At 45.3% G+C, this 13,348-nt stretch overlaps 1 protein-coding gene across 1 annotated transcript in view; it reads right to left on the bottom strand.

Moving 5' to 3' along the window:
* Usp50 (ubiquitin specific peptidase 50) overlaps positions 1 to 9,550 on the bottom strand; it is a 19,583-nt gene extending 10,033 nt beyond the window's left edge. The window contains exons 1-5 of the mRNA XM_021155825.2: positions 9,317 to 9,550; positions 6,971 to 7,153; positions 6,515 to 6,710; positions 4,474 to 4,683; positions 2,190 to 2,332 (exon numbers count right to left, since the gene is read on the bottom strand). Coding sequence (XP_021011484.1) covers positions 2,190 to 2,332; positions 4,474 to 4,683; positions 6,515 to 6,710; positions 6,971 to 7,153; positions 9,317 to 9,369 — 785 coding nt within the window. The 5' untranslated portion in view covers positions 9,370 to 9,550. The remainder of the gene's footprint in view (positions 1 to 2,189; positions 2,333 to 4,473; positions 4,684 to 6,514; positions 6,711 to 6,970; positions 7,154 to 9,316) is intronic.
* Positions 9,551 to 13,348: the final 3,798 nt, after the last annotated feature.

Below are 13,348 nucleotides of genomic sequence, written 5' to 3'. Positions count from 1 at the left end.
AAAAGGAAAGGAAAAAGGAAAGGAAAGGAAAGGAAAGGAAAGGAAAGGAAAGGAAAGGAAAGGAAGGAAAGGAAAGGAAAGGAGAAAGGAAAGGAAAGGAGAAAGGAAAGGAAAGGAGAAAGGAAAGGAAAGGAAAGGAGAAGGAAAGGAAAGGAGAAAGGAAAGGAAAGGAAAGGAGAAAGGAAAGGAAAGGAAAGGAGAAAGGGAAAGGAAAGGAAAGGAAAGGAAAGGAGAAAGGAAAGGAAAGGAAAGAGAAAGGAAAGGAAAGGAAGGGAAAGGAAAGGAAAGGAAAGGAAAGGAAAGGAAAAGGAAAGGAAAGGAAGGAAAGGAAAGGAAAGGAAGGGAGAGAAAGGAAAGGAAAGGAAAGGAAAGGAGAAAGGAAAGGAAAGGAAAGGAGAAGGAAAGGAAAGGAAAGGAAAGGAAAGGAAAGGGAAAGGAAAGGAAAGGAAAGGAAAGGAAAGGAAAGGAAAGGAAGGGAGAAAGGAAAGGAAAGGAAAGGAAAGGAAAGGAAGGAAAGGAAAGGAAAGGAAAGGAAAGGAAAGGAAAGGAAAGGAAAGGAAAGGAAAGGAAAGGAAAGGAAAGGAAAGGAAAGGAAAGGAAAAGGAAAGGAAAGGAAAGGAAAGGAAAGGAAAGGAAAGGAAATCCCCTACAGCCTTGCTTATAGCCTGATCTTATGGAGACATTTTCTCAATTGAGGTTCCCTCCCTTCAGATGACTCTAGCTTGTGTCAAGTTGCCATAAAACAGCCAGGCGTGGTGGCGCATGCCTTTAATCCCAGCACTTGGGAGGCAGAGGCAGGCGGATTTCTGAGTTCGAGGCCAGCCTGGTCTACAAAGTGAGTTCCAGGACAGCCAGGGCTACACAGAGAAACCCTGTCTCAAAAAAAAAAAAAAAAAAAAAGAAAGAAAAAAAAAAGTTGCCATAAAACTAAGGCACAATTGATCCCTTGCAAACTTACAATCACATCAACTTTATATTAAACATGGCCTTCCCTTTCCTGTTGTTCCCAGCATCCATATTATAATATAAAACATATTACAGACTTCTCACCAAGACCCCTTCAATCCTTGGGCTTCAATTGTTACTGAAGCTGCACCTTCAACAGTGCACCTGGCCTCTCAACAGTGCTGAGCCTCAGCTGCTCTCTGAGACCCATTCATGCCTTCAACACCCAGAACTACCTGGAGGACTCCTGCACATACCTAGTTCACCTGCCAGCACAAAGTGCAGCCTTGGCTGCCTATGAAACACTGCTCCTGTGTGCTAACTTTGTGGGAACGCTTCTCAGATTTCACCCCTGTGACACTGGTCTCTTTTTAATCATTATTAATGGTAGGCATAATGTGTTATACGCTGTGTAAAGTGTACCCTTGGGTTATTCGAATGCTGGGAGGAAAGGGTTCACCCTTCCATGTAGGCATTCATCCTCAAAGGACGTCAGGCAGGAACACAATCAAACAGGAGGAACCTGGAGGCAGGGGCTGATGCAGAGGTCATGGAGGGCTGCTGCTTACTGGCTCCTTCTGCCTGCCTTCTAATGGAACCCTAGACCATCATCGCAGAGGTGGCACCACCCACAGTGCACTGGGTCCTCCGCCATCAGTAAGAAAATGTTCTACAGGCTGGCCTGTAGACTAATCTTACACAGGCAACCTTCTCCTTTAAGATGACTCTAGCTGTGTGCAACGGACATAAAAGTAGCCTGACACAGCCACTCTAGAGCAAGAACAGGTAAATCAACCGAGACAGAAACGACATTAGGGAAGGAGGAACGAGGGAGGGAGAGGAACAAGGTGGAGGTGTTGCTTGATGGGGACAGGGTTTCTGTCTGGGGCATTAAAATGTTCTGGGAATTGTGGTGCCTGGCTTTAACATTGTAAAGGTAATTAATACAAATGGCTACACCCTTGAAATGATCAGAATGATAGATTTTATGTTGCATATTTTTTATTACAAAATTTAAAAGAAATTAGATATTAAATCGAAATCCAAGCCATTGAACCGGCTTGGAATCCTTCTCTCTTACTTGACACTGAGGACTAAACCCAGGTGGCCTTGCAGCTAAGCACCCACTTTGCTGCTGATTTTAGGACAAGCTACATATTAAATGGACAAACTATTATCATGTGAATCATATCTCATAAAACTGCTGAGAACCATCTGCCCACAAGATTTCAAAACCCACATACCTTTTTAAGTGAAAAACAATTATTTTCGGCACCTTGGAAATCGTGGTCCTCACAGCTGCCTCTTGCTTGATTTCACAAAAGGAACAATGGATTTGGTTGCTCCAGGTCAGTGTGTCCTGTTGGAAAAAACACTGGAGACAGTCCTGTTGGGGGAGAAAGAACACTTGGTGGCCCGGGATCCTCACTGACAATAGAAGAAAAAGCAGAACTCTGTGGTGTTTACATGTTGAGTGGAGGCAGGAGAATGGTTGGTTTGAGACCAGCCTGTGTAATTCAAGGAGGCCCGTCTTTCATACACACAACCAAACCATAGAAGTTTGGAGGAGCTGTGCAAATGTGCTTCTGGGAATTTTTCTAAGGAACAAACCCAGGAATTACACTCTACCAACACCCGTGGCCTGAGTCCCATTAAAATCTGCTTAGCAACTGTTTTTGTTTGTTGAGCCAGGGCTGGTGGTTCACACCTTTAACCCAGAGGCAGGAGGAGCTTAGGTTGGTCTGTATACCAAGTTCCAGGCCTGCCAGGGCTACACAGTGAGATCCCGTGTAAAGAATAAGTAAAAATCTACCTAGCAACAAGTGATGCTTTTTCACTGGACTGCTAGGATAGGCTTAGATTCTTTTCCCACTCTATTGCGTTACCTTTTCTGGTTTACCTTTTCAAACACAGACTTTGAAATTTCTACCAGCAAATCAGACAGCTCTTTTATAATTATGTATCCCCTGACTCAGCTCAGCAAGGGGGCCTGAAAAATGACCATATCTCATGGTTTTGGGTGACACTTTTCAGATGAATTTGAGTCAACACCCAGGAAGATGACGTCTACAGCCAGGTCCTGCTTCTGCAAGATCTTGGCTTAGAGGAGAAGGAACAGACTGTTTCCACTAGACCTGCCAGTGCCTCAGTCCAGGACTTGTCATTCTTCCTAGTAAACTTTATTTAGCCTTTTGATCAAGTAGAAAACAAAACTAACACATAACAGGCTTCTGTTGTTCCCCAGCTGTATACACAAAAACCCATCAACAGATGTGCTTTTACACTCTCAAAAGAACAAGACAGGTTTGTGTAATTGTGCAAGGAAAATGTTTCCTGATTCCCAAAGGTCCCTAACCAAGCTCTCTCCTCCCACACCCCACCCCTCACTTACAGATCACTCTGAGCACTGTGGTAAAGACGATCAGAGAGGGAAACTAAGCTGCAGACCCCCTCTCTCCACACAGTACACAGCTTCTATCCAGACCGCATGGCAGTCTTAGGCGTTGCAGAGATGGCCAACCAGTTATAAGAGCACTCACTGGCTGCTCTTGCAGAGGACCCAAGTTTGGAACCCATTTGGTGGCTCAGAACTGTAACTGCAATTCCAGGGAATCTAACGCCCTCTACTGGCCCTCTCGGGCACTGAGCACACAGTACACGCATATGCATGCAGGCAAACAAGCATACACTGTGTAATAAAAATGTATCTTTTTAAAAAAATTATTTATTAATTATACATAAATACATTGTGTAGCTGACTTCAGATGGACCAGGCGTCAGATCTTGTTACTGGTGGCTCTAAGCCACCATGTGGTTGCTAGGATTTGAACTCAGGACCTTTGGAAGAGCAGTCTTACCCACTGAGCCATCTCACCAGCCCAAAATAAATCTTTTAAAAAAGAATCCATTATAACTAGTTCTAGCTTTAAACTATAGAGTGTAGGTGGGGAGCCATGACATCATTGTAAGAAATCACAAACTGCCCATCTCAAGAGACTGAATAAACCTCACCTATATTTAAAGTTTTTTGTTTATTTATTTATTTATTTATTTATTTACTTATTATATGTAAGTATACTGTAGCTGCCTTCAGACACTCCAGAAGAGGGAGTCAGATCTCGTTATGGATGGTTGTGAGCCACCATGTGGTTGCTGGCATTTGAACTCTGGACCTTCGGAAGAGCAGTCAGTTGCTCTTACCCACTCAGCCATCTCACCAGCCCATATTTAAAGTTTTAAGTGGGGCTTTGCCTTGAGTACATTTAGAAATAAAATTAAATTCACAGTAACTATAACCACAGGATGCTTTTTAAAAATGCTGTTCATTCATGGACCACCTTTATTTATGGCTTTGAGGCATAAAACAGCCCTCTCCTACTTAAAACTGTAGGAAATAACAGCCGACACTGTAATCCTCAGTATCTGAGAGACTCAGGCAGGATTACAAAGAGAACCACCACTACCACACACCCCTCCCCCCACATCTCAAAAACAAGGAAATATATTCAGGAGCTGGGGGCTCCCTACCTGGAGGGAACATTCATAGTCAGATGGGATGGGGAGGGAGAGGATGGTGAAAACTTCGTTCTTGTGCGTGCAGGTCTCACACTTTAAACATGTGATGCTGTAACTGAGCTGTCCTTCAAACAACCGGGTGATGATGGAGGTCTCCCGGGCCGGCACCTTCCTGCAGCAGCTTTGGCCTGTTCTTTTCTCATTTGCTCTTTTTCGGCAGTGCTGTGAAAAAGGACAAATTCCTCTTATAAAAACCACGGAAGCTGGGCGTGGTGGCGCAGGCCTTTAATCCCAGCACTTGGGAGGCAGAGGCAGGCGGATTTCTGAGTTCGAGGCCAGCCTGGTCTACAAAGTGAGTTCCAGGACAGCCAGGGCTACACAGAGAAACCCTGTCTCGAAAAACCAAAAAACAAACAAACAAACAAAAAACCAAAAAACAAAAAACAAAAAAAAAACCCCACAGGAAACAGAATGGCGGCTTTCTCTATTCAAGTGATACATGGACGAGAAAACACTTAGTTTGGATTCAGGCGGAACATTAAGACATTGACAGCATAAGCCATGAGTGACATCTGGTAACACAGCTATTTCCCTTTCAGGATGGATCTGAAGAATGACCTGGCAGGAGATCAGATATTTCACGGGGAGACATTTGTGCTTTCCCATTAGCTATCAGAAGACTAAAAACAATGGTCTTCAAGAGATTGGAATTGCTGCTCTCGTGGCTGAATGAAGCTTGGTGTGGGTGATGGAAGAGCCCAGGAGGAGATTAAACACAGTTGCAACAACTTGTCAGACTATCTTGCAAGAGAGATGGGTACCAATACAGTGATGGTTCAGGAATGCGCAGCACTGGCTTTGAACAGACTCTTAGTTATTTACGCTGCTAGCCACCTATTTAAAGCTAAACCTCATGTCACTGCCCCAAACTTGACTTGAGGAGGTCTGAACCAACTTTTTTATGGGCTCTTCCAGTGTGGGCAAGCTGGACAGACCTCCTGTGTCTCCCCAGTGTCCTAGAGAGGAAGGCAGGGGCTGGACCTAGCTTGTTAAGGCTTTGAGGGCTCAGGCTTTGACCCTTAGAAGCATTGGTAACAGTTTGACAAGCTAGGCAGGCATTGGAAGCAGGTTGGCCTTGAACTGCTTTCCTGAGAGGACTTTGATCTCTAGCTTCAGCCAGCCCGAGCTGCTTTGAATTTGTGAAAAAGAAACAGTGTTTAGACACTTGGTTTTAAACTCAGGTGCATTTCTCCTGGGCATTGGACCTGGGCTTTTTTGCCTTCCTGTTGGCTTGGAGGAATGGTTTTGTTTTGCTTTGAGCTGTTTGATTTTGTTGAACCAGTTGGGCTATTATCCTCTGAATGTCTGAGCAAATCTGGAGTACTTCTGGGCTCTTCAGCACAGGAATGTGAGAATTTCAGACGTCTATAATATCTGCACATGGAGCAGGGCCGAGGCAGGAAGATTCCTGACTGGGCTGCACAGTAAAATCAGTTTCAGAAAAAAATAAAAGTAAATTAAAAAAATAATTTTAGGAACTGGACAGAGGGTTCAGTGGTTAAGAGCACTGGCTGCACTGGAGAGTAGTGGCGCACGTCTTTAATCCCAGCACTCAGGAAGGGGATCTCTGAGTTCGAGGCCAGCCTGGTCTACAGAGTGAGTTCTAGGACAGTCAGGTCTATACAGAGAAACCCTGTCTCGGAAAAACAAAGAAACAAAAACAAACACTGGCTCTTTTCCAGAGGACCTGGGTTCAATTCCCAACACCCACATAGATGGTGGATGGAAATTGTCTATAACTCCAGATGTAGGGCATCTGACACCCTCTTCTGGCCTCCATGGGAACCTGGCAAACAAGTAGTAAACAGACATACATGCATAAACAATAAAAATTTTTAAAAATTTTAAGTAAAAAAAAAAAAAAGCAAAACAACCAATAAATAACAAATATCCTAACCTGGCCTTTTTTCTCAGGACCCCAGCACCACACACACAGAGGCAGGCGTTTCTGATAATAGCCTACATCTCCTAGCTCAGGACTGTTAGTTCTTACCTTTTTCAAAGCTTCGTGAAGCTCGTTGAGGACGTAAATTAGGAATTCCTGCGCATCTTGCTGTGTCTTTTTCAGAAAAGCTGGGTAAAGACTGCCAAGAGCCGACAGAAATATCTCTGGTGAGACACAGTCTGAGTCCCCAAGCCACATGTCTGTCATCAGGTAGGCAAAGGAGGTGGTAACCTCGCTGCAGTCCCTGAGAAGAAGAGCGGGTCAAAGGGCAAATATTCCCTGCTGATTTAATGAAAAGAAAAGACCCAGTCTCCTTGGCAAGGGATCCGTCCACGCCCCTGCACCAGAGCCCCGTCCACCCTGCTCTCCGCACCCTCCATGTGTGTTCTCTGGGGACCTACTATGTCTGGGCTTGTAGCCCTTCACAAGGACTCCAGTGGGTCCTTTCCTCACCTCACCTGGGGGAGCTGGGGTGGGGCAGACTTAGGGAAGACCTCCTCTTACTTCTTAAGAGCTGTGATGTACTTTCCGGACAGGAAGTACTCCACCAGTGGAGATACGCTGCAGAGGCATTGCAAGATAGCGTTCATGTAGCAGGTGTTGCCCAGGTTCCGCAGTCCCGTCACGCCCTGGAAGTGTGGCTGGGTCTTAGACTCCCGCAGGGAGTCATAGTCTGCACACTTCGCACTGTGTGGGCCACATGGAAGGAGAGTGTTTCCAGGGGAGAGCGTGAGTGCTAGTGCCGCTCAGACCCTGGCAACCTCTGAAATAAAAGTGCTCTTTTGTGGCTGGGAGGCAAGGTCTGATAACTTAGGCCTTCTCCGAACTGACAAGCCTCTTGTTTCACACCTCAGTGACTGAAGTTAGAAGTCACCAGCCTGGCAAGAAGGGTTTTGTTCCTTTTGTTTTGTGGTAGGCCCTCCCCATGTGTCTCTGGCTGGCTCTGCACTGGCTACGTTGACCAGGCTGGGCTTGAACTCACAGAGATTCCCCCGGCCTCTGCCTCCTGCGTGCTGGGATTAAAGATGTGTACTTCTAGCCGGGCAGTGGTGGCGCACACCTTTAGCACACCTTTAATCCCAGCATTCGGGAGGCAGAGGCAGGCCTGGTCTACAAAGAGAGTTCCAGGACAGCCAGGGCTCGGAAAAACCCTGTCTTGAAAACCCAAAAATAAAATAAAATAAAATAAAACAAGTGTGTACTTCTCTGATGGCTAGGAAAGATTCTTAGTGGGTTTTTCTCTCAAACTCACTCTCTACCAAGGACAGAAGGATTTTAGCATAGGCCCAGAACTCTGAATGACATAAATGTGTGAATGTCTGACATAAATAAAAGTTTCTCCCTAAAAAGAGAGTAAAGAGATAGAGTAGACCTGCCGTCCAGGTCTCAGGGTGGCTTGGCTAAACATCCCAACTCAACTGATAAAAACCAAAGCCTTTCCTGTTTTAACAGTAACATCATAGACATTTTGTACTTAGTCTGACTATATTAAGCATTTAATATACATTCCCCATTAAATATTTGCAACAGCTCTTCTGGGTAGAAACAGTCCTCCTAAAATCCCATTTACAGGCGGACTGACTGGCTTATGTGAGTGAGTCGTTTGCCCATAGTGGTACACCAAGGGCAAGTACACAGTGATGCAAGAGAAATGAAGGCATTTACCTAACCTTACCTGTCCATTAAGTTATATGGAATTACAGCATGTGCTGAGAATGAATATAACTTTATAGGTGCCATATTGAGAACATGATACAGTGTTGGAGCTGTGGCTCATTGGGTAAGAACACTGACTATGGATTCAAATGACCCCAGTTCAAATCCCAGCAAGTGCTTTATGGGGCCCTTAAAGCACTGTAACTTTGGGCCTTTGTAGCTTCTTTTGGTGTCTGGAGACAGCTATAGTGAGCATGATACATACACATAGTAGGAACATATACATATACATATGTTAAGGGCACAGGCATGTATATATGCATACATATGTGTGCATACATGCACATTGCTATGCTAATAGCTGGTTATACATATATACATCTATGTATACATATACACATATACATCTATGTACCTGTATAGTATGTATACACATATATTTACATGTATACACACATATATATACATATATATGTATACACACATACATACACACATATACAGATATACGTGCGCACACACACACACACACACACACACACACAGATTGGGTTCTGAAGGGATGGCTCATCAGTTAAGAGCATTTCTGCTGTTCTTTCAGAAGATCTGGCTCACAATCTTTTGTATCTCCATTTCCAAGGGATCTAATGCCCTCTTCTGGCCTCCAAGAGCACTGATTTGGTGTGCTTAAATTGTCAGCAAAACATTCATATACATAAAATAAAATCTTTAAAAGAATACAATGACTTAATGTGGAGAGACAGGACTGGAGCATCTGCCCAGCAAGCAGAGATGGGGATACTGCAGGCTCCAGGAGGCCTCCTTGATCTGAGCAGCCCCCTCTTATCTGACCGATTCAGTAGGGCCGCTCACCACCTTCGTCCTTTATTACCTTTCTTCCCACAGACTGAATCTGAAATTCAGGCCCCACGGCTCAGCGGCCTACTCAGTGCCTCTGTTCAGTTTCACCCGTCTGAAAAGTGCGTCATTCTCGCTTTTACTCAGTGATGTCATGGAGGCCCTGGGCTGACTGATAAGGGAGTACATGTATGTTACCTCTTCTGGGCCCTTCATGGCTCAAATCTGGCAGAGCCCTCCCAAATGCAACAGGTGCCATGCCCCCTCTAGGTAAGCCCTCCCCCAGCCCCCCGACTCCTAAGGTTATCTATAAAGGCACAGGACATAGAGGCTCACAGGTTGTAGTAGGCACCGAAGTCATCTGCAGGGACCAGCCGATGAGACGCCATGTCAATGGAAGCACATCAGGCTTTCACTTCTACTCACGAGCTACCTTTGATCCTTTTAACTTCATTTCTCCAGGACTGCTCCCCTGGCTTGTTTTTGGTTTTGAACAGTTTGAATGCTCCCCCCACCCCTTTGTGTTGTTGCTGTCTGATTTCACTTGACTCAGGCCCAATTCTTCTTGGATCCTCCCCTGCATCACAATTGTCACCCTTCATACCAAGGTTCTAACGTGTTGTCAAGGGATACCATTACTTGTTTGTTTGAAATGCTTCTGAAAGATCAACTTTCCGAGAATGAATTGTCCACATCACAGCTCTCCCTCCATTGCTGGGTTTCTCACACACAAGCACACACAGAGATGTTCACCCTCTGGATTTGGGGACAGTGTGTTGTTGCGGCCTGCCCGCAGTCCACAATACGAACGGTTCAACTGAGAATGGCAGTTCGCTGAAAAGAGAGGAATCTAGACGGGGCGGAAGAAAGAATGGAGCTAAGACAACATCCTGATCAAAGCTCAATTTTACTATTTCCAGACACTCAGTTATAAAGGAAGGGGGAGGGAACCCAATATCCCGCCAAGTAACTCAGGGTCCAGTAGCAGGACGAACACGTGTGTGCCTCCAGGCAGCAAAGGCAGGTTGCAGCAGTAGGCGTGGCAGGACGAATGAGCCGGTAGCTCCACCCTTGAGCAAGCTGGGGGAAGGGAGGCCACATTTCCTCCCATTAGTTAACAAAACAAAAATAAAAAAGGGGGTGGCCTGAGGCAGAAAAATTATCTATGTTCAATAGTTCTGCCTGAGTTCTTAGGGCTAAAGAAAAAACCTGTTTCCGTGGGATTCCCTAACTTTTCTAATGGTAAACTGTATTTGGCTAAGACTGTCTTTATTATCCTAGTAAACCACTTAACAGAATAGGCTCTGACTTTATAATGCTAATTAGTGCTGAATAGGTAGCTACCTGTTTGCATTTTAAGTAGGGCGTTGGAACCTTGGCTGAGTTTAACTAAACAAATTTAGAATAACACTGAGCTGATAATCCTCCGCAATTTTGGGTGACAGGCAGGGGAAACAGTGAGAAGGGGGTAAGACCAGCTCTTTAGTACAAGGCCAGTTGGCTTTTTTATTTGGGTGGGAGGCAGTGAAGGGCTTGCTCTTACAACAGTAAGGTCTCCAACCTCTCTCCCCCCTATTAATTAAGTTTAAATAGGCAATGCTTAACAGAGGTGATCAAATGATTCTTTTCATCCATAGATGAGTGGGCCTTTAACCTTGACTTGGGTGGACATTGACCTGATTCCTCCCGTGAGCATTATAACAACTCACATCTGTGGCTCTTGGTATCTTTTGGGGAGGGGAGGCAGAGCCTTAAGTATTTTTGGTTTTAACTCGCTTAGCTGTGTGTCCCTATGAGTAGCACCTCCCGAAGTGGTGACTATAGGTGAAGCGGGAGATTCGCAAGAGGACCAATTCTCATTAAGGTAATGGGCAATTCCTCTATCTGAGTGATTTTTGTTAAAATTCAGTCCATCATCAGAGTTTCCACATTTATCAATTTTTGAGTTAAGAAGATCTTTTTCTGAGGAAAAAGGAAAAAGGTCTCTGGTAAGAGACCACACTGCGAAATTGAGAAGAGTGAGGTTTACCCATACATAAAATAATTTTCAATATGATGCAGTTTTGAGATCACTGAGATCTTTCTCCATCCAGACAGCTGTGTGCCAGAGACTTCCAGAGACTAAACAGCTGGTGAAAGTTAAATCAAGGTTGGGGTTCTTGAATTCTCTCACAATTGTGATGAATAAAAATCTAAAGTGAGGGGGCTGGAGAGATGGCTCAGCAGTTAGGAGCACTGACTGCTCTTCCAGAGGTCCTGAGTTCACAGACCCCCATCTAGGTCAGAGCAGCAATATTTGCAAGGTTGGCCGAGCTGGCCCTGGCAGCCCAGGCTAACAGCCGGCAAACCAGTCAAGCTCAACAAAGCAAGTCAGAGGTGATCAGGGTGCTTGAGAGAGGGACCACTCTTCTCTCTGAGTGGATCAGAAGGACGTGCACAGAGTATGCAAACCTTTCATTGCCCTGCTCCCTGTGTGCAGAGAAGCAACCATTTGCAATAGGATTCTCAATCTGGTTTATTTGTTTGTTTGTTTGAGACAGTTTCTCTATAGCTTTGACTGTCCTGGAACTTGATCTGTAGACCAGGCTGGACTTGAACTCAGAGTTCCACCTGACTCTGCCTCCCAAGTGCTTCTATTAAAGACGGGTGCCACTATGTCCAGCTGGGGTTCTCAGTCTTTGCCCAGTTTCTGGTCTAAATCCTATAAAAAGCCCCTAAACAACGAACCAACTCAATGTTCATTTCTCTCTTGGGACCCCTCCCACTTGTTTTTCCCTAGTTTCTCACTTTTCTTTGATTTCTCCCAAGACTGTTTTCACTTTAGATTTTTTTTTAAAGATTTATATATTTATTTCATTTATGTGAATACACTGTCACTGTCTTCAGACACACCAGAAGAAGGGATCCCATTACAGATGGTTGTGAGCTACCATGTGGTTGCTGGGAATTGAATTCAGGACCTCGGGAAGAGCAGTCAGTGTTCTTAGCCACTGAGCCATCTCTCCAGAACCCTAAAAGTATTTTCTAATGTATGAATGTTTTGCTGGCATGCATGTATGTGCACTATCTATACACTTGGTGTCCTCAAAAGCCAGAACAGGTGTCGGATGTGCTAGGACTGGAGTTACAGGTGGCTGTGAGCCACTGTGTGAGTGGGAACTAACTAACCCTGGATCCTTTGCAAGAGCAACCGGTGCTCTCTTTTAAACACACGCATAGTTTGTGTGCCAGTATTTTACCTGGGTATGCACCTGTGTGCATGCTGCCTGTAGAGCCTAGAGGAGGGGAGAGGACCTCCTGGGTCTGGATTTACAGATGGGTGGGTGTGAGCCACCATGTGGGTGCTGGCTACCAAAACTGATCCTCTGGAACAGCAGCCAGGGCTCTTAACCACTGAACCACTGCTCCAGCGCAACTGACACTTCTTATAAGGGTACTTTTATGGTTACTTAAATTGTCTTTTCTATTCTCTCCTTTCTTCCTGTGTTGGGTAGAACCTAGGGCCTCCTGCATGCCAGTCAAAAATTTACTCAATCTTTTTCCTAGTCTTACTCTTAAAGGTTAACCATAAATGCCTTCAAATGTTAAGAGATGGTGAGTTCTTGGAGATGGCTTAATTGGTGAAGTACTTCTCAGACAATCAGATCTGGTGTGGTGCCAAGTGCATGTAATCTTTGATCTCTGGGATAGCCAATCTAGTCTACTTGAGCTCACAGAGAGACCCTGTCTTAAGAAACAAGGTGGATAGCTCCCATGGGAATGCCTTAGTCTGACCTATGACTTCCACATACACTCGTACATCCACATATATAAATATTAAGACTAAGTCAGGGTTGGAGAGAGTACACAGGCTTTGTTCTCGGCACTGCTGCTTACAAATGTCTAACAACTCTGGTTTCAGGGGATCCAAAGCCCTCTTCTAGCCAGGCATGCTGTGGGGCCCATAGCAGGCCCTGAGCCAAGAGTGGGGCCAAGCTGTGTGCAAACCCTGGAAATCTCGTCCTGAGATCTGCAGGAAAAGGATGGCTTCCCCTGCTCTGGGCCTTTGTGTTTCTGTGCACAGCCCTGTGCCCGACCCTTTCCTCACCAGAGGGGGTCGGGTAGCACAGTAGCCAGGTTAACTTCCTCTCTCCTTATAAGGTCATGCCCAGCAGCATCTAGAATTTCTCCTCATGCACCCCCAGCATTGTGGCCAATGATATACACTCACACCCTACTCACCCTACAAAAGGTTTACATAGCCTTTGTTCTCCCCTAGACAAGCTGTTTCACTGATGCTGCCTCCCCCCGAATCTGTTCTTACTGCCTGTGCCCGAGGTTCTTCCACTCCCAGCCCTCCCACGATCCAGCAGTTGCGATTGTTGTTGA

This window comes from Mus caroli, unplaced genomic scaffold (assembly GCF_978045245.1).
Source record: "Mus caroli unplaced genomic scaffold, Mus_caroli_1 scaffold_2, whole genome shotgun sequence".
Taxonomy (NCBI): Eukaryota; Metazoa; Chordata; class Mammalia; order Rodentia; family Muridae; genus Mus; species Mus caroli.
This window is presented reverse-complemented; position numbering and strand designations above follow the sequence as displayed.